Source organism: Carassius gibelio, chromosome A11, assembly GCF_023724105.1.
Source record: "Carassius gibelio isolate Cgi1373 ecotype wild population from Czech Republic chromosome A11, carGib1.2-hapl.c, whole genome shotgun sequence".
Taxonomy (NCBI): Eukaryota; Metazoa; Chordata; class Actinopteri; order Cypriniformes; family Cyprinidae; genus Carassius; species Carassius gibelio.
In genome coordinates, this window is record NC_068381.1 from 21,852,013 (window position 1) to 21,873,736 (window position 21,724).

Genomic DNA, 21,724 nt, shown 5'->3' on the forward strand with positions numbered 1-21,724 from the left:
GATAAATTATTTCAGAGCATGTAATTGGTTGAGACGAAGAAGTACAAACATTCCTTAACTCTTAATGCTGCTTCATGAACTGCACCATTGTTTTCCAGGGCCAGATTTCAAGTAGCGAGTTAATTCTAATTACATCTGTCCCCTTCCCCCTCTTGCCCCATGATAAACTGACAGCACACTATTTCCTTAACGCATTTCTATTACGCCAGAAAGGGTGTGAATGGAAAGATACTTCACACTCCCAGACATCACACAATAAGAGTCGAAAATCTTCGCCCCAACCTGTGATTAAAGGCTGCTGTTAAACTAAATGTAAATGGGTTTTTGGTTAAACGCCTGAAATGAAGTCTGTGCTTCACACGAAAAGGTAAACTCATCTACTCACTAGTCAACTTTCACAGCCTCGTGTTTGTAATGGGATTCTTGCAAACTATTCTACTCAAACTTTCAGAGAAAGTGTTTTTTAAATAAAGACTGAAAGAGTTGTTGGAAGCTTAATGGTGGTGACGTTGGAGTCATGTGACAACAGTTTCTTTACAGTCTAAGTTTAGCTTTGTATTTAGGCTTCAAAACTCACGTTCATTTGTGAAGATTGCCATAATGAGCAAAACGTGTAAGAATCACAGACTTTTGTTAATGGGTTGTTGCTTAGAAAACCAGGGTGGCACCGTCGAGCCTGAAGCTCCGCTGCACTTCACTAAAACCTGCCCTCTACACGCCTCTCTGGAACTACATCATGTAACCCCATCATTTCACCAACAAAGAGAAGTTATCAGAAAACGAATAAGAAATAATTCACAGGAACTAGTGTGATCACAAAACGAACGTGATAAAAGCAGCTGTTTGTTTGCATGCTTTATTAAATATTTAAATCCAAAAGCATCAATGTTTTACTATAATAAGTCACACATTGATCATAATGAATTTATTTATCAGGACTGCAACTTAGCATAGCATAGAAATAAAGCATAGTCTGCATATCCAGTCGATTCTGTTTCTGTTTATTTGAAGTCACAAAAGCCTGTATAGTCTATATCACATTTAAAAAGAATGATCATTTCTATATTTTTATAAAAGCTCCCGAACAAAAAACATTATTATATTTTTATGACATATACACGGAGCTAAACTCTTGAAACGAGACTTATGACAGATAAAATATGTCTTACTAAATAAATACACAATTTTGATAGAGATAAGAAGCTAACGTCTGATTTCTTCAAGCAGTCGCATTTACCATGTAATGAATGCCTTGTGTGCATAATCTTTTGCATCGCTTAGAAATATTTCTGCCTTGTATGATGAATATAATCCACATCGGATCAAGTTATTTCAAACACTCTCTACTGACTGAAAGTGAATTTTGAGCTCAACTTATTTTAAAAAGTCTTTAATGCTGGTGTTATAGCTGTTAGCTTTCTGAAATGATCCACGGCACTGAAGCTCTCCAGACGCGGAGAAACTCCAACTTTGTTCAAAACCACTCCTCTAGCCACAGCTGGCCCACATTTGCCCAAGGGTTTTGTCGGGCCAAAAAACCCTGGCCGTTGGCCCCGATGAAGCACCGACAAGGCATGATCAAGCACCGGAAGTGACAGTGGAAATGTGACTGGCCCTGGCATGCACTAGCACGGCCACTTTTGGCACAACAGTGGAAACTATGGGGCTATTATGGGACAAAATCCATGTTTCTAAAACTGAACATTTTCAAACAATACAAATATCTAATCAACCAGCAGACAGCATTCTGTAAGCAAATAAGTGAAACAGTTTACACATTGTTTTGCACTTGTTCTCTATGATGAATCAGGCATTATGACCACTGACAGGTAAAATGAATAACACTGATTATCTCTTCATCACGGCACCTGTTAGTGGGTAGGATATCTTAGACAACAAGTGAACATTATGTCCTCAAAGAAGCAGGAAAAATTGGCAAACTTATGGATTTCCTTGAGTTTGTCAAGGGCCAAATTGTGATGGCTAGACAACTGGGTAAAACTGGGTCTCCAAAACTGCAGCTCTCGGGGTGTTCCTGGTCTGCAGTGGTGAATATCTATCAAAATTTGTCCAAGGAAGGAACGGTGGTGAACCGGCAACAAGGGCCATGGGCGGCCAAGACTCATTGATGCATGTGGGGAGCAAAGGCTGGCCTGTGTGTTCCAATCCAACAGACGGCTACTGTAGGTCAAATTGCTCAAGAAGATAATGCTGATAATGGTAGAAAGGTGTCAGAATACACATTGTTCAAAGGTTGTTTTGTATGGGGCTGCATAGCCCCAGACCAATCTAAGTGCTCCTGGGGACCACATGGCACATCCTGGGAAGAAGACAAATCGGCGGAGGCAGTGTGATGCTTTGGGCAATGATCTGCTGAGAAACCTTGTGTCCTGCCATCCATTCGGATGCTACTTTGACACATACCACCTAACTAAGCATTGTTGGAGGTCATGTACACCCTTTCATGAAAACAGTATTCCCTGGTGACTGTGGCTTCTTTCATCAGGATAATGCATCCTGCCTCCAATTTACCCAGATCTCAATCCAATCGAGCATCTGTGGGATGTGCTGAACAAACAAGTCCCATCCAAAGAGGCCCAACCTTGCAACTTACAGGACTTAAAAGATCTGCTGCTAACATCTTGGAGCCAGATACCACAGCACACCTTTAGGGGTCTAGTGGAGTCCTTGCCTCAATTGGTCAGGACTGTTTTGGTAGTAAAACAGGGACCAATACAATATTAGGAAGGTGGTCATAATGTTATGCATGAACTGTGTAAGGATTACAAATAAAATCAATTAAAATATACTATAAATATGTGGGTGGGGGGGGACAATTATATCCCTATCAAACTGGGAAAAAAAGACTAGTTGGAGTGAATAAGCAGATAATAGAAAGAATCCTTAAAGAATAATCCTTAAAAGGAAGAACAACAAATGATTCCTAACACCGTGCATACACTGGATATGAGCAGCTGCACTATTATAGAACCACTGATCTATAATGAGATTCATTATATATAGATCAGTGAATAGAACTCTTTCAAATCAGTGATGCTGTCTACATCATGGTTGTGGCACGGTGCAACACCACAAATCCTTACAGTAAACCGCTGCTCAATTTTATTTAAGTACGATGGCGAGTGATTTGCAGATCCTCAGTTCCAATGTAAGTACTGCCACTACATAGTATAAACAGAGTACGTGCGATTGCGAATCCTGAAAATGATAGTGAAACTAAATGCAGTCGTGCATTCCAAAAAAAAGGCGGGGATTGGGGGGGTATCACGATGCCGGAGCAACATTGTGATGTCTATCAACCATTGGCGAAATCCTAGTGTCACAGTGTCTGGTCTGTGTTTCGCTGGGTGTCAACTACTGGTCTCACTTTCCCATAGTCTACCCACTGCAGGCACTACATTTCCCGCAAGCCTTTGTCCCATTCATCACTGTTAATATCATTTGCACCTGTCTATTTAAACTGGTCTGTTTCTAGCTGTTTCATGGAGTCCTTGTTTTCCATAACCCGGCTTTCTTGTGTTCCCTTGTGTTTTTCTTGTTTCTTGTTTGGACTGATTTTGTGTTTTTGACCTCCTGCCTGTTTTAGGATTTGATTTTGGATTTCCCATTAAACAAAACTATTGGATCTCTCATTTCGTGTGTGCATTCGTGACAGAAGGACTCCATCATGCCCAGCGGTGTGGGATTTCGTATCTCTTCCCCAGCCACCATAGAGGAGCGGATGGGGAGACTTTCGAACTTAACCACCCTCTATCAAAAGGGGAGTGAGGTGGGTGGTTTGGTGCAATTGTCCTGGACCATGAAGGTAGGAATGGGGTACAATGATGAGGCACTTAAAGACCTTTTTAATGCCTGTCTGGATAACCCTGTGCCAGAGTGAGAGATGAAGGAGCTGGAGATCCTGGATTTTTGGGGTTTCACCATGTACCTACAAGATTGTTCTCAGTGGGACCCCCCAGCCACACCTGACTCTCCAGGTGTGGTGGCCGACTCTAAACCTGTGTCTCCAGACAGGAGGACCGCTGCCCTGCACCACTGCAAAAGGTGGTCGCCAGCCCAGCGCCACTGCACAAGATGGCCGCCAACCCAGCGCCACTGCGCAAGATGGCCGCCAGCCCAGCGCCACAGCTCAAGGTGGCTGTCAGCCCAGAGCCACAGCACAAGGTGGCCGTCAGCCCAGCGCCACATCACAAGGCGGTCGCTGACCCAGCGCCACAGCACAAGGCGGTCGCTGACCCAGCGCCACAGCACAAGGCGGTCGCTGACCCAGTGCCACAGCACAAGATGGCTGCTGACCCAGTTCCACTGCACAAGATGGCCGCTGACCCAGTGCCACTGCACAAGGTGGCCGTCAGCCCAGCGCCACAGCACAAGGCGGTCGCTGACCCAGCGCCACAGCACAAGGCAGTCGCTGACCCAGTGCCACAGCACAAGATGGCTGCTGACCCAGTTCCACTGCACAAGATGGCAACCACAGGTGACCGTCCAGAGTTAAGTCAGGTCCCCAGTGACCAGGTCCCCGTGGTACCTCCAGAGTTGAGTCAGGTCCCCGTTGACCTTCCTGAGTCGAGTCAGGTCCCCGTTGACCGTCCTGAGTTGAATCAGGTCCCCATTGACCCTCCAGAGTCGAGTCAGGTCCCCGTTGACCGTCCTGAGTTGAGTCAGGCCCCCGTTGACCGTCCTGAGTTGAGTCAGGTCCCCGTTGACCGTCACCATTAACATTCATGAGTCAAGCACTACCACAGTTAGACCTCAGGAGTCAAGTCAATTCACCAATGATCTTCATGAGGAAAGGCAAGTCACCAATGATCTTCATGAGCAAAGGCAAGTCACCAATGATCTTCATGAGCAAAGGCAAGTCACCAATGATCTTCATGAGCAAAGGCAAGTCACCAATGATCTTCATGAGCAAAGTCAAGTCACCGTTGATCTTCCTGAGCAAAGTCCTCTTCACGTCTCTGCTGAACTACCAGAGCCTCTTCATGTCTCTGCTTATTTACCAGAGCCTCTTCATGTCTCTGCGGAATTTCCAGAGCCTCGTCACGTCTCAGCCGCACGGCTGTGGTGGTCTTCTACTCCGCCCTGGTGGGCCTCTGTCTAGATCACACGGAGGTGGTGGCCCTCTGTGCTGCCTTAGTGGGCATCTGTCTCAACCACAAGGCAGTGGTGGTTCTCTGCACCGACCTGGTGGCCGTCATTCCCGTCTGCTCAGCTGTGATAGGCTCCAGTTCCATCTGAGCCATCCCGGTGGGCTCCAATTCCACCTGCTCCACCCTGGATTCCTGCCCTGTTGGCTCTGCCCTGGGCTCCTGAACTTTCCGTTCCCTCCTTGCCTCTTTGTTTTGTTGTTGTTTTGTTTTTGTTTTTCTATGTTTCCCTCTCTGGACCTGGCCCTCCGTCCCTCCCCCTGGTCCTCCGCCAGTCCACCTCCCCCCTGGTCTCCTTGTTGTTGTTGTTTTGTTTTTATTTACTTCCTGTCTCTGTTTCCCTCAATGGACCCGTCCCTCCCCCTGGTCCTCGACCAGTCCACCTCCCTCCTGGTCTCTGTGTTCCTTGGTCTGTTCTTGTGTTCGGTGGAGCATCTGGTAGCTGCTCCTTAGAGGAGGAGGTAATGTCACAGTGTCTGGTCTGTGTTTCCCTGGGAGTCCACTAGTGGTCTCACTTCCCCATAGTAACCCCACTGCAGGCACTAAATTTCCCACAAGCCTTTGTCCCATTCATCACTGTTAATTGCACACCTGTAAATTTCACTCAGCTGTCTCCACATTTGCACCTGTCTATTTAAACCGGTCTGTTTCTATCTGTTTCATGGAGTCCTTGTTTTCCGTCACCCGGCTTTCTCGTGTTCCCTTGTGTTTTTCTTGTTTGGACTGATTTTGTGTTTTTGACCTCCTGCCTGTTTTTGGATTTGATTTTGGATTTCCCATTAAACACTTCTATTGGATCTCCCGTTTCGTGTGTGTATTTGTGACACCTAGTTGCACTGAATATAGGAAACTGGAAAACAAGTCTGGTACTCGCAGTGTGCTTGATAGCATAAACAGATATAAGCAAGGCCACATGGAGTCAATGACATTAGAACTGATCAGACTCAACAAGAAGTGCAAAAGAACAGGTGCTTCAGGTCAAAGTCATCTTGAAAACAGAATGACCACCCAGAGAAACCAAACAGTGATATGTACTATCAGAAACACGTAACAGCTGCACACAGCCTGTGGTGGGACTCAACTGTGCTCAAGTCCTCAAAAATCTTTGTCTCAAATCACTACATTTTTTTATGAACGTAAAGCTCCAAATAATTATTTTTTATGATAATATTTTGGCACCAGAACAAAAAATAATAATAATTTGTGCGAAAATTATTATTTTTTCAACAAACAATACTCTTAACTGAAAAATGATTATATGTTGGATAAAATTACCTTAAAATTCAATCTTTTGTCATTGTACACAGTGACTGCATGCATCAGGAAAATGTAGCAGTGCATAGAGCAGCTGTTTGTGGGTAATGTTGCTTTTTATTGTTCTGTTTTTTGGTGGGAGGGGGGGGGTAAATCTAAAGGGCCTTCTAGAGCAACATCTACAATCTAAAAACCTTTGATTTACGAAATCCTTGGCTTGTGAATCACAGACATACAGTACACACTCACACACCTATGGACAATTTAGTGTCTCCACTTTAGTGTCTTTGGATCATAAAGGAAACCAGAGCACCTACACCACTATGGGAGAACAAACTCAAAATCATAAGGCCTCCAGCTGGGACGTAATGTAATGTTAAAGAAGAAATACAGCGATTACCTGTACATACTGCATTAATTATCTGCAGTCCCTGAGACAGTCAATGTGCTCTAGGTCTAAAATGCAAATAAAACCTTAAAGCAGCTAATAGCAGAGAAACAGTGATACATACAGACATCTGCAGCCTCGTCTGATCCGTCCGGGCAGTCCTTCTCCCCATCACACCGCCAACCCTTTGAGATACATGTCACCTGATCCCTGCAAACAAACTGCTTGGGGCTGCAGGTTTTTGGAGCTACAAAAAGAAGAGGCAAAACAAATAATGAGTGAATGTGTCAATAACGCGTTCAGCTATTAGCACCACTAATTTATTACTTGTCTGAAAAAAAGAAACATTATATATATATATATATATATATATATATATATATATATATATATATATATATATATATATATATATATATATATATATATATATATATATATATAAATATGTTTGTGTGTGTGTGAGAGAGAGAAACTTGTCCAGAAATAAAAGGAATCATTGTGCCCATAAGAATGTTTTTGTTCTGGCCAGTGTTGTACGAGGACGCCAAGTACTGTCAGTTTACCGTTATTTGCTGAAGTCTGTTTCAAAACAAAACAATCGCAGCCAAGCCTATCTGCCCACCAGACTGTTTTTCATAAATGGCCATTCCTCTTACAAGGACAAAGCCTGGCTTCTATTCTGGTCCAGTACGGTTCAAAATAAACAAACAATACCATTTAAAATCAAAATTATCATCAGTGGAATCAATCCCATTGTTATTTCAGAATTCAACATTAGTGATAACAGGTCGTTGTTGCATTATTGTCTAATAGTTAAATGGCTCCACAAAACTATGTTTTATTTCTAGAGTGCAACAAAATTCCCTGCACTAAAGTAAACTCTTCATGAGAACCAATCAAAGCATGAATGTAAATGTTAAAACTAGTGTATGTTGCACAAATTTTATGGAAAACATAATAAAGCATTTTGCAATCTGAATGTTATAGTTCTTAGTGTGTTTTTTTTTTTTTCTCTCTCTCTCTCTCTGCTGGTTTCTGCCCCATCTACCCAATTCTCACTTACTGTACTTGCACTCTCATTTGCCTATTGTTGTTCTGTCTGCTCTCTTTGTCAATTACCTTTATTGTTGTTTGTTTATTGTAACGTGTCCTTGAGCTCTGGAAAGGCGCTATATAAATAAAACGTATTATTATTATTATAAAAGTTTGCAGTAGGCAAGTTTTTTTTTTATCTCTTATACTCACCAAGGTTGTATTTATTTATACAATAAAACAGTAATATTGTGAAATATTATTACAATTTAAAATAACTGTTTTCTGTTTGAAAATTACTGTTCTGTTTTTTTATTCCTGTGAATTTTCATAATAACTGTTTCAGTTTTTAATGTCACATAATCCTTTAAAAATAAGTTAAAACAAATGTATAAGCTTTATTCAGGATGAATAATCTTTGATGAGTAGAAATTTCAAAACAGCTTTTATTTTAACCAGAAATCTTTCATAACATTTCAAATAACTTCCACTTTTGATCAGTCTAATGCACACTTACTGAATTAAAGGGGCTGTATAATGGTCATTTTACATTTTCTATTGAATTCATCTTTTGCCAGTTTTACGTTTCCACAAAAGATGCTTTCCATAACACTTAATTAAAAGTTAAAGTGCATTACATTTATTTATTCATTTATTTTATTTTTTGATTGACATGAAATAGGTCAAGAATCCAATGTATTTTTAAAATACATTGTAAAATTAGTTGGTCTGGTTCAAGGTTCAGTACTCTTTATTGAAGAAATGTCTGAAATGCCTAATGGAGAAAAAGAATGGAAAAAGTATTTCCAGAAGCCAAGCCACTGGAAAAGAGGCAGTGTGTATTGAGCTGTTTCCCGCTCTTCTCCTGACTGATGCGTTTACAGTCAGACCTGCGTGCTTCCACACATCCAGGTCAGTGTTCTCACACCAGTGCCAGTGATGCATCGAGGGTAGTGGCCATCAAAGGACATCTTGTTCTGGTTTGGCTGCATAAGGAGCAAAAAATTTGACCACTTTTCATTGGTTGTTTATTTGGAATCAAGTGTGAATTCATTCCAGACCACCTTCTCAAAAGCTCTTTATAAACCTCCAGTCTGCTATCTGCACCCTACCTCCAGACATAAACAGCAGGAATAACAGAGCTGACTATCAACTGCAACTTCCTCCACAACACTGAGGTTCCCTTCTGCAGGAAACTCGAAAGACGTTCAGTGAGATTATATTCTACAAACCCGATTCCAAAAAAGTTGGGACACTGTACAAATTGTGAGTAAAAAAAGGAATGAAATAATTTACAAATCTCATAAACATTTTTTTTTATTAAACTTATACTTATTTAAACATATACTTATTTATTTGCAATAGAATATAGATAACATATCAAATGTTGAAAGTGAGATATTTTGAAATGTCATGCCACATATTGGCTCATTGTGGATTTAATGAGAGCTACACAGGTAGCAATAAGAGGCCGGAAAAGTTAAATGTACATATAAGGAACAGCTGGAGGAGCTGTTTGCAATTTACTAGGTCAATTGACAACATGATTGGGTATAAAAAGAGCCTCTCAGAGTGGCAGTGTCTCTCAGAAGTCAAGATGGGCAGAGGATCACCAATTCTCCCAATGCTGCGGAGAAAAATAGTGGAGCAATATCAGAAAGGAGTTTCTCAGAAAAAAATTGTGAAGAGTTTGAAGTTATCATCATCTACAGTGAATAATATCATCCAAAGATTCAGAGAATCTGGAACAATCTCTGTGCGTAAGGGTCAAGGCTTTAAGTTCTTTTGGAAAACTGGGACGCCATGTCATCCGGACTAAAGAGAACAAGGACAACCCAAGTTGTTATCAGTGCTCAGTTCAGAAGCCTGCATCTCTAATGGTATGGGGTTGCATGAATACGTGTAGCATGGGCAGCTTACACATCTGGAAAGGGTCCATCAATAATGAAAGGTATATCCAAGTTTTAGAACAACATATGCTCCTATCCAGACCACCACCCATAGAAAACATTTGGCGCGTCATAAAGAGGAACATGTGACAAAGAAGACCTAAGACAATGAAGCAACTAGAAGCCTGTATTAGACAAGAATGGGACAACATTCCTATTCCTGAACTTGAGCAACTTGTCTCCTCAGTCCCCAGACGTTTGCAGACTGTTATAAAAAGAAGAGGGGATGCAACACAGTGGTAAACATGGCCTTGAACCAACTTTTTTGAGACATGTTGATGCCATGAAATTTAAAATCAACTTATCTTTCCCTTAAAATTATACATTTTCTCAATTTAAACATTTGATATGTCATCTATGTCTGAATAAATTATTGTAATTTGAAACTTCCACATCATTGCATTCTGTTTTTAATCACAATTTGTACAGTGTCCCTTTTTTGGAACTTTTTTGGAATCGGGTTTGTACATTATAACATATGCACTGTAAAAAATAAATAATAATAATAATAATAATATTGTGTTGTTGTTGAAGACAGTTCTAAATACAGTAAATATTACTGGAATAAATTTTACAAGAAAATACCATTTCAGTCTTCCTACTTCAAAATTTTACATTCAATTGCTTCCCTGTTATTTGTAATAATATTTTTTTTTTATTACTAACATTTGTTTAAATACCAAATTAGACTTACAGACAGCTTTTTGATTAAAACACATTAATTTAAAACATTGCATTAGATTTGCATATCTCCAATCAGTTTAACTGATTTGCTGCCAAAAAAAAAGAAAATTAGTGTAGAAGCAATTTTCACTCCAAAATTGTAAGTTTGACAAACAGTTAAAAAGAAACAGTAAGTAACATTAAATTAATCATGAAAGTGACAGTGAGGAAAAAGTGCAGGCATGTACACATACAGTAGTACACTACCGCAAAAACTAAAGACTACTCTTGTGATCAAGGCAGTAAAAACAATAAATTCAGTTTTGCTATTATTATCCAGAATTTTGACTTAGCTGAAAATTTTCTTCTTTTTCAATACAATCAATGGATTTTCTGTTCTGCTGGTTAATTTTACCTTTCTTTACACATACAGTACTAACTGTGTTAGTTGAATACTCACACTGAGGCCCTAGAGAAGTGTGCATGCAGTGCTGAAGTGAAGTGAATGAAGTGAAGTCCAGCTGTAATGGCAGTGAAATAAATGGGAGTGTTTACATGCTGTCATAAATCACAATCTATAACCAGAAACAGCCGCCCAACGTCCGTGGAGGAAGAGGTTAGGAGGTTATCTGCCACACTTCACTTATAGACATTTTTTTAGACAGCATAACTCAATGATGTTTTTTTTTTGTCTACAACGGGGTGGGACGGTTTGTGATGGGCTCTAAATTTGCACAGTTGCTTTCTGTTTCATACTGCTCCCAAAAGAAAATTTCAACTAACAGTTGTTAACAAATAAATAAATAAATAAGGGTGAAAGTTGATTCATTCCAGTCTTTCATTTTCAATATTACTGCATAACAATGTTTAATATTTTGTCAATGTGAAGGAACAACTAAATCTCCACTTGTTATTGATTTAATTTGGGGGTGAAACAAGCTAAAAGTGTGGGTTTATCTATATTATGCAAGATACACTGTCTTGATGAGAAGTATCTTATGTATTATAGATGAACCCACACTTTTAGTTTGTTTAAAGGGCCCTATTAAGCCCCTTTTTTACAAGATATAATATAAGTCTCTGGTGTCCCCAGAACATGTCTGTGAAGTTTCAGCTCAAAATAACCCAAAGATCATATATTATATCATTTTGAAAATGCCTATTTTGAGTGGAAGCAGAAAAGTTGTCTTTGTGCCTGTTTCTTTAAATGCAAATGAGCTGCTGCTCCCTACCCAGATACAAACAGTGGTTTGGTTTTGATTATCATGTCTGTGGCACTAAAATCAGGAATTTTAAAGCCAGTAAATCAGTTTAAACTTCTGACATAGTGTTTGCTGAAAGCAGCTGACACATGGCATGTGAGCACTAAACGAAGTTCTCTTTCATGTCTTATTGCACTTAAACTGTCAAATGCACTCAAAGTTATGTTAAAATCACACATGAATTACAAAAACACAGTTATGTCTGTAAATGTAAACAGCTGGGAAAGAAATTGCATGTTTCTATTAGATCTGGGTATTAATTAACAGCAGCGTATTACAGTGGTTCTTAATTCCAGTCCTGGGGACCCCCACTCTACATATTTTGTCTCCCTCATTTAACAGGTCATCTGATTCAGATCATCAGCTCATTAGAGGAAATAGCTCCATTAACTGAAATGAGTGTGTAAGACATAAAAAATGTGCAGTACTGTAATATATTGCACCCACTGCTTCCTATGCTATTAATATGAGCCAAAGAATTAAATAAAAACAGAAAATCACTCACTACTCTTAACTGAAAAACTTCTGTAGCTTTAATAAGAAGATATTTCTTACATGAAAGCTACTTTTAAATGCTCTGGGATGAAGATAAACAGGTCAGACTGTGTGCAGTTCACTCAAAGTGGGCTCTATGCTAATACTGCAGTGTTCGTTAGCAGTCGTGGGCGGGGCTTGTAAAATGTGATGTCACTTTGTCCAGATTCTGCAAACGGCTTGTTCTGAGACACAATAATATGATTTATGAGGATTAAAAAAAAAGGAGCAGGTGGATTTTTTTAAATATCATTTTAGGGTGGTTGTGTTCACATACTGCTAACACATTTATGTTCAAACATGTAAAAGTGAATTTTGCATAAAATGGGCCCTTTAAACTAATTGAACTCATAACAAATTAGAGGTTAAACAAGCTAAAAGTGTTGGTGTGTCAATACATTAAACCAGAAAACTCCATATAAAAGCTAAAAATGATATTTTGATATTGTTTTCTAATTTATATTACAAATTGAATAAGAAATGTGTAGCATTTGTACTTCATTGAAAAAAAGGAAAGAAAAAAAAAGTTGTGTCCAGACTGAATGTTTGTTTGTTTATTTATTTATAAGTAATAACCAATATCAGTAAAATCTCATGGATTCAATACCAATATTGATAACACAGTAAGACTGGTTTGCCGTTAATTAATATTTTTAATGTTTAAAAATGTATAAATAAACACATTTAATGATTGGAATGTAACCATCAAGTATTTTGTTTTTTCCAGAAAACACTGAGAGAAAAAAAAAGTAAACACTCATTAACCAATTGAAGAGTAAGGAAAGACTAAATTTTCTCTATTTAAATAATAATAATAATAATAACTTTCTGTAGGTAATATATATATTTTTTTCTAATACTAATTGGATGACAGTCCTTCAGTATTCTGAGGTTAAAGAAACACTGGTATGTTTAGATGGTAGAACTCAAGCAAAGTGTATATGAAAATACAACAGAGCTCCGTGCAAAATAAAGATTGAATTAAACAAAAATAACCATATTAAAGATAATCGAGGACATACATCATAGAAGAAACACTGCATTTTTCTTAAAGATGAGCGATGACTGGCTCGTCTGGAGTCTCTTAAATAGGTGAACAGTGAATAATACTGAGTAATAGGCTGTAGTTTGCAGATGGTATGCAACCCTTATTACATTACGAATATAGAAAATTGGATCAGCACAAAGGAAAAGAACGATAAAGATAAGATAACGAAGGTAAGAAGGGAACAAATGGAGTGCTGGAGACTTGTGGAGGACAGCGCTGGAGAATATCACACATGCTGTCAATCAGGGCTGTGTGCAATTCAGAAATGAACTGAGAATGCCTTCAAAGTTACAGCTTAATTCCTCAATTTAAAAGGAGGTAGAAAACAAGGTGCAACTTTAATGCACATTTCTGGTCTTACTTGACGTGAGTCTTTATAATCTCGGATCAAAACTGAATAACTTATTCTTCCTCTTAAATTACTTTTGATTTCTGAAAATTATTCTCATAATTTGAGTAACTATATTATTTACACAGCATTTTACACCTAAAAATGTGACTAAAAACATTAAAACACCTTTGTTTTAGTTATTTTTAGTTAGTCTGCTGTCTTTGTTTCGTGCACATTTTATGCTAATAATAAAACGACACACAAAACAAAATCGAATCGTGAAATCATTATCATGAATCGGATTGATTAGATTGAGTCTTAATACATTAGTAACAAGTCCTACCACCTTATGGATACCAACACCCTTCAGTTGTTGCTCATCTGGCAATGTTTCCATTGCTGTTTCCTAGTTAGCATAAACTAGCAACAGCATATACAAGATTAGTCAGTGTTCATCTCTATGTGAAACTGCACATGTCACAAAACATGAAGACACATGGACTATATTTAGATTTAATTTAGCGCACAAATAATGCAATTATTTCCAATAATCAGAGTAAGGACTTAACAGCATTATGGTGTTTCCATTTCAAGAGCAAATCTCTTCACTTCCATTTGCATGCAATTTCCATTATTAGTATTATTAGTATAACAAGCATTGTGGTTGTTATTTTATTTTTATCACCATTATTCATTATAAAGACAACTGTTCACCGGATCTTGTGTATCCGGCCTCAGACATTTTTGTAATAACGCACATAAAAATTTCAATTTTTCGGTGTTTTCACCCATCAGTGTACTGCATTATGTTAATGTTAACATGAACTCTGTTTCCTCGGCTCTCCAGAAATGCGATGCTTTCTTCCTTGCCATCGTTTGTAACCTGTGTATTAATGCAGGTATGTTTAATGTCATTCATTTACGTCTTGAGCACATATTTTGATTAAAATCGCCATATGCTACCTATGTTAATATGATTATGCTTGCTGTGATTATGAGCTTAATCACTTTATTTAGACTGAAGTATTGGGTTAACATGAGGAAAAGTTTAATCGCAATACTGCCAAAATCTCATTATAATGGCATTAAGAGAGTGCATGTAAACACACTCATTGTGAATATATAACATTATATAATCAGATTTTCCACATATGTGTCACCACATGTTGTTTGAAATTCTTGAGGCATCATTTGATAAATATTCCACTAAAAGGGTAAACGTTTCCAGGTAAAGTCTTCACAGATTTCTTAGGTAGACGGCTTGTATTCAGTTGGTTTGTCAGTGAAGGTCCAGACACACATGTATAATTTCCTATTCATTATTTAGACTTTCTCACCATTATGATATGCTGTTAACAAACTTGAAATCCACTGTATAAACAGCAGAGTCTGAAACATCAGTTACATTAAAAGCAGTAAACTACAGGCCTACAGGCTTTCTCAAACACTCATTACAGCCTTCTGTTAGACACCAGTCTAGTCTAGTATGACAGCTATTCACTGCCAGTGGACTTTAAACCTCAAAATGTTAGGTTTCTGTACTCAAACAATAAAGCAAATACAAAGCCAAATTCAAAATTCAACTCAAAAAGTTAAATGAAGTGGAAAATGAGTGAAAGAGATCCAGCACAATCGATAGGGAAAGAACAACCAGTAGATGTAAAGTGGATGTTTCCAAAGCAACTACTGCGTGTTTGTGTTTTCCAATCAGTGGTAATTTGAGGAATCAATACCCCCTACCACAACCCAACAAGTGTTGTGTCTTGTCTATAGATAGGAAATGGCTTTCCTTCACTCTTTCACCCCATTTTTAAAGAAAGGCATTTCTTCTGTCACTCCCTCAGTCTTATCTGCTCCAACAAATAAAAATCTCAAACAGCTCAAGGTTTATGGGACGCAACGCCAGTCCCTCTGCATGAGCGTGCGTTCCTTCAGCTCTTGCTTCAGTGCTGTTTTCCTCCATCTCCTGCTGGCGGCCGAGCGAGCGTCTGAGTAATGTGACAGCTATGGCCCTGTGAGCTCAGTGTTTCCAGCCCTGCGAGCTCCAAGAACAGCTCTGTTGTCATGAACACTGGTAAAACAGTCTTCACCCTCACTAACACGTTAAAGATGGCAAACACTGTCTATGGGCTGAAATGGTCATCACAGAACTTCTGAAGTGTAGAGCACCGCTTGTTTTCTTAAGGTATAACACTGCTGAAAAATATCTTAAACAGGTTTAAACAGGTTTGCCCCTTACTTCTAAGTCTCATCTTAATCAGGCTGGTCTGTTGGCTAGGTTTAGAGGGATTTGGGACACTTTTTAGCTGGTCAAACAGTGAGACGAACTGACTAGGAGGCTAAACACTGGCTTAGCCAAGGCTAGAAGACCGGCTTAAACCAAACCAGTTTAGGCATTTAGGCAGGATAATTCACCCAAAGTTCATCATTATTTCTCACCGTCATGTCATTCAAATCTTGTATTGCTTTCATTCTTCAGAGGAACATAAAGGAATATATTTTAAAGAATGTTCTGTGCAGTAATTTTCAAATCTCTAGCAACTGGGTGGAGCAGTTTGGTTGTGAGACACAGGAACTGTTTGGTGTCACTGGAATCAGACCTAGCACATTGTGTCTTCATGGGCCATGTTTGAATGTGGAAACACACACCGGAAAGTGACTTTTAGAGGGGAATAACAACTTCAGATTTAAAGCTTTTGTAGGCCTTTGGAGGATTTGGTATATAATTCATTAGGAGTATTTTTTTAACCTGTTTTAAAACTTTTAACCAAACATTTCCATAACTTAAAAAAAAAAAAAAAAAAAACTAATGTGGAATTCGACAGGAAACTGTATGTTTTGGAGATTTGCAAAAATGTAAGTAGGCATGTTTTTTTTCCAATGAGCCTATGCTGTTTAGATTCCATGACTGTGGGAGCCCATAAAAGTAACTTTTTCTGATACTCTTACAGTGTTGTGTGTGTGTACTGGTTTGGGAGGTTTATGAGGGCACTCATGTATAATGACATGGGTAAGACACAGGTATTACAATGTGAAGGTGGATTATGAGCACACTTCCTGTTTCCCAGTAATTCAAAAGGCTTAAAAAACATACTAAATGGTAAGTTTTCTGTGAGGGATACTGTAGGTTTAGGTGTAGGGTTGGTGTTGGACGATAGAAAATAGTTTGTACAGTATAAAATAGTGTTCCTGTAGCTCAAGCGGTAGAGCATTGCACTATGAAGTGCAAGGTTGGGGGTTTGATCCCCAGGGAACACATGATAGGTAAAAATTGAAAATTGATAGCCTAAGATAAACTGTAAGTCGCTTTTGATAAAAACGTCTGCTAAATGAATAAATTTAATTTTTTAATTTTAATTTATAAAAACCATTACGCCTATGGATAGTCTCGGAAAACCACAACTTTGTGTGTGTGTGTGTCTTTTTTGGAACTTGACAGTCCCTGGTTTTTGCTGATGTTATTGTTTGGAAAAGAGCAGTGTTAACATTCTTCAAAAATTCTCCTTTTTTTGTTTCTACAGAAGATAAATAGTCATACGAATTTACTTAGTGATGATAGATTTTTCATTTTCGTCTTAGCTTTAAACCTACTGAATGGAACAGACAAAGTGCCCAAATCACAAACTGAACCTAATTATCTAATTAAGATCATTAAAGCACATCATGCAACATTACCCACACTGCCAAGGGGGAGGATGGATAGAAGAGGGAGAAATGCAGTTCAGTCTTTCTCCTGTCATTTGGTGTCATAAGGTCTCACATGCACACTTCCCCAATCCATGTTACTTCCTTCTTATATTTCACATTTCTGGGATTGCAAGTTTCTTTCACCAAACATCTTGTTCAAAATAAATGCATCGAGCCTATAGGGTGTGATCGATGTGTAAAGGGTGTTTAGGACAATGTCCACCCTCTCGTCATGCATTCTTCCAAACAAATGACCTTTCCTCATCCAGATGTGTTCCACAGTTGAGTGAAGGAGACGGAGGTTGGGGGCAGGGAACACACTCGTCTGTCTCAACATTGTTTATTTCCTCCTTTCTCTGTCTTTCCTGTGCTGTGCAGAACGTTTACAGTATAATGTCTCTTCAGTTCTTATTAAGAGTTTCCTATCAGCTCAAACTCTGGAAATGTCAGACCCTTAGGGGGTAAGGTTACCTGTCAGGAAATATAAAGACATCGGCTGAACACAGAAGTGGCTTAACGGACTCAAGAAGAAGTTTGTTTAACCCAAGCACAACAGTGAAAGTGTATCTTTATCCACTCAGCTGCAATCATATGCCATCAGAACCACTTTTAGGATTGTTGTCGTCATTCATGTTATTTGTAATTGCAGGAGTATCTCCTTCTGTGATTCATGAAAGAAAAAAGTCATAAGATTGGATCTTATGTGATCCATTATAAAATTGGATCTTATTGGAGTAAATGATCCCTTTAGCCTCAATTTCAAACAAAATATACACTACACATTCCCATTGATCAGGATAAGCAGTTCTGGTGGACTAATGTCAGTTTTTTCTGAGGAGCATATATGGCTGGATAGCATATGTAATGGCAAAATATATATAACACTATTCAGTGAGAGGAATTGTGCTGTACGCTAAATTGCTGAAATTACAGATGAAGTGCAATTTCTGCACCACTAGCATTGCAGCAAAAATAGGTATTTTCATAAAGACCCCTCATCTGTTAAGACTCAACCAGATAGTCTTTCCCCAAACGTATTTTAACATACTCCAGCTTCACCCAAGTGAAACAAATGTGACACCATATCATTTCAAAAGTCATTAATAATGTATTATATTTATTATCTTACTGTCAATGGCTGACAGATTTTGGACCACGGGCAGAATGAGTGACAAATGATATACTGTATAGTAAAATATAATAAAATATTAGTCTGTCACTACTCAATCACTACGAATCAGTTAAACTGTTCATTTGCCTGTCATCTTAGGGTATGCTAGTATATGGGTGATACTTTTGAAAGAATTCTTGTTGTAGAGGTTGCTTTAAGAGGGAGACGAGAGTGTGCGTCACCTCAAAGGACCCCAGAGCCAACAGCAAGCTTCTGTGTACTTGTCTGATAGGGGCCCCTTAATTAACACCATTGATGAGCCTCGCCAGCCCCCGAACTGAACAAGAAGTCTTTCAGCTCAGTGAGAGTGAAGATTCTATACAGCGGGAAAAGCCATTGTGAGAAGATTCTGTGTTATTATCAGAGAACTGTTAACTGCGCTTTGCAGTCTGTTAGAAACATGGAAACTAATTTGGAGCAATTTAGCATTATCTATCTTGCCCACCAATGGATTTTCTGTAGTGTTTGTAATAAAATAATTAAATAAAACTCCATCATTAATGCCTGTTTTAATTTAAACTGTTGCTATTATGGAGTCCATAATCCATAATAACACTTCCTCCAGTGAAAACGTCCATACCCTGTTGTCTCTCACATCAAAATCTACTCACATATTTGTTTAGAGCTGCTCTGGACTGTTTTTGGACTTCTTGATCTGTGCAGATTTCTCTCATGATTCAGAAAAGAAAAGTTTTTTTTACTGAAGAAAACAATATTATGGTTAGAGGACTGGTTTTAATAATGGATTTGTTTCTTACAAACACACATATTTTGGAATATGTTCACTGATGGACTGGAGTGCTGTGGATTATTGTGATGTTTTTATCAGACTCTCATTCTGACGGCACCCATTCACTGCAGAGCATCCATTTATGAGACACTGATGCAATGACACATTTCTACAAATCTGTTGAAAGAACTCATCTGCATCTTAGATGGCTTGATGGTGAGTATATTTTTAGCATTTCTTTATTTTAATTATTTATTTATTTGTGTGTGTGTGTGGGGGGGCTATACCTTTTTAAGGAAATATTTTAGGTTTACTCAAAATAATAAACAAAACAAAAATGTATTTCTTAACGGCAAAACAATGTAAACAAGCAGATAAATCTGTATGTGAAGATAGCTATAGTTTGTAGACAAACTTGTTCCTGTAAATTAATTCAGAATGCCAAAACCTCCCTTTGTTCTCAATGTCAAAATAATTCATAAACAGTGTAACTTTTGTAAGTTTTAAAGAAGCAAAATGTATTTAATCCATCTGTAGTAGTTATCAGGAGCTTTATACAGAAACAGATAATTATGTGCGATGTCCTCATTTGCAGAGCTAAGTAAACAAGTATGAAGTTGTTCCAGAGTTAGGATTTACTTGCACACAAACCAGTTCACACACACACACACACACACACACAAACACACACTTACAGCACTAAAAGCAGAAGGTACAACTTGACAAAATTTCTGTGTATCATTCCAGTTGATTCATAGTATATCCAAATCACAAATCTTGCATCTTGAAGCTCATTTGTCTGCTCAAAGCATTGCAACTTCTCATCCTCAGTACAGACTGTGTGTATGTAAAAATAATGTGCAACAGACAGACAGCAAAGCTTTCAGAGAGAAGTAACGTTTAAAGAAGCAGCGATCCATCATGTACCTCAGTCCAAATAAGATCACCATTCCTTCCTTCCCTGCCCAAATACATGTCATTGATGGAGAGGCCTGTATATAGGAGCTACTCAAATGAGAGGGCTCTGATTCAGCATAACACATCTAATCAGTCAATCTGCTTCATTAAAGACTAGCAGGACATGACAATGTGTCTTCGGCAAAATGCACAAAAATCCAATAGCAAAGAAGTTGTAAGCTGACAACTTCATATTTATATATTTGCATCTCCAAATGGCCAATAGCAGACATTTTGTCTGGTGTAAGATCAGTGCACATGACGTGAAAGCTGATGTGGAAAAGTTGCCTGTGTCATGTTGTATTCTGGGCATGTGCGCTGTGATGGTTCATCTACAGATTCCCAATGTATCTGCACTCCTGTGCTGGTCATGATGCTACTTACACAGAAACCGTGATCTAATCCATTTCCAAACCTGCCATGTACCTTTCACATAACCTTAATTTCTAACTGGTGACATATGTTAGCGAACTCTGTATTAACGCAGTTTGGGTCTTGAAGGATGCTCCGTAGGCTATTGTTAAGATGTCTAAAAGCATGGCAACAATTGCTGAATTGTGGGTGTTGTGTGATGATATGAAACGCCAAATGAAAAACCATCTCATATACTCACCATCTATTGCCCTTGCTGGAAGAACCTCCAAACTGTGCAAAAAACCCAAAAAGAACAATCCGACAAGCAGCCTGCCAGCTGTGAAGCGCAACATCATATTTCAACAGAAAAAAAAGAGCCCAGGAACAAAAGAGCAAAATAAAATGCAAAAGCAAGGTCCGATGATCCAGCAAAGCTGCAGTCTGATCACGGCTGATGCGCCTCTCCAAATGCGCGCACTGGCGCAAAAGGCTTCTTCTGGCACGCGCGATTCACGTATTCCTTGAATGCATGGCACAACCTATGGATGATATATGTCGGCATCAGTCACCATGGAGACAGCGCGCTCAAAGCCTTCCTTTGTTGAGGATGACAGCCAGCGCTCCGCTCAGAGTCAGTGACACCTATGAGTGTGCGCCGATTCTCTCTGTTGCTGCTGGTTACACAGACTGGGCGAACTGTGTGGTCCAATCCTGAACTAGTGATGCTCGGACTCGTGAACCGGTTCACTTTTGCATCAACCGGTTCGCGAGTCGGACATAGATTTGTTCAAGAAATCCAACTGGTCTGGTCAGATCGTTTCTCGGGCCATTTAATACCGCAGAGAAATATTATATCCATCAATATCATATTCACATTTTATTAGATAATGAAATAAGAATTGCGTTGTTTGTATTTATTGTGTGTGTGTGTATTGACTGATTGCAATACAAATAAATGTACCCCTCAATCGGTCATGCCTGCCACAAAATGAGCCAATACGTGCCATGCTATGATTTAATAAACAGATTCAACATGTTTGAAGTATAGAAAATACAAAGAGACGTCTGGAAACACGTGAGGACGTAAAAAAAAAAGGTGAACTGGTCAACTGAAATTGGGTGTTCAAAAGAACCGATTCGCTTGAATGAGTCGGACCCAACCGGCTGCTGTGTGACGTCAGGAGAGGAGATCA

General features: G+C 38.8%; 1 protein-coding gene across 4 annotated transcripts in view; it reads right to left on the reverse strand.

Moving 5' to 3' along the window:
* Window positions 1–21,218, reverse strand: part of LOC128022657 (low-density lipoprotein receptor-related protein 1) — a 149,515-nt gene extending 128,297 nt beyond the window's left edge. For all 4 annotated transcript variants that reach the window (XM_052610413.1, XM_052610412.1, XM_052610411.1 and 1 more), the window contains exons 1-2: window positions 20,791–21,218; window positions 6,935–7,057 (exon numbers count right to left, since the gene is read on the reverse strand). In XM_052610413.1, the coding sequence (XP_052466373.1) occupies window positions 6,935–7,057; window positions 20,791–20,887 (220 nt within the window). In that variant the 5' untranslated portion in view covers window positions 20,888–21,218. The remainder of the gene's footprint in view (window positions 1–6,934; window positions 7,058–20,790) is intronic.
* Between the last annotated feature and the right edge of the window lie 506 nt (window positions 21,219–21,724).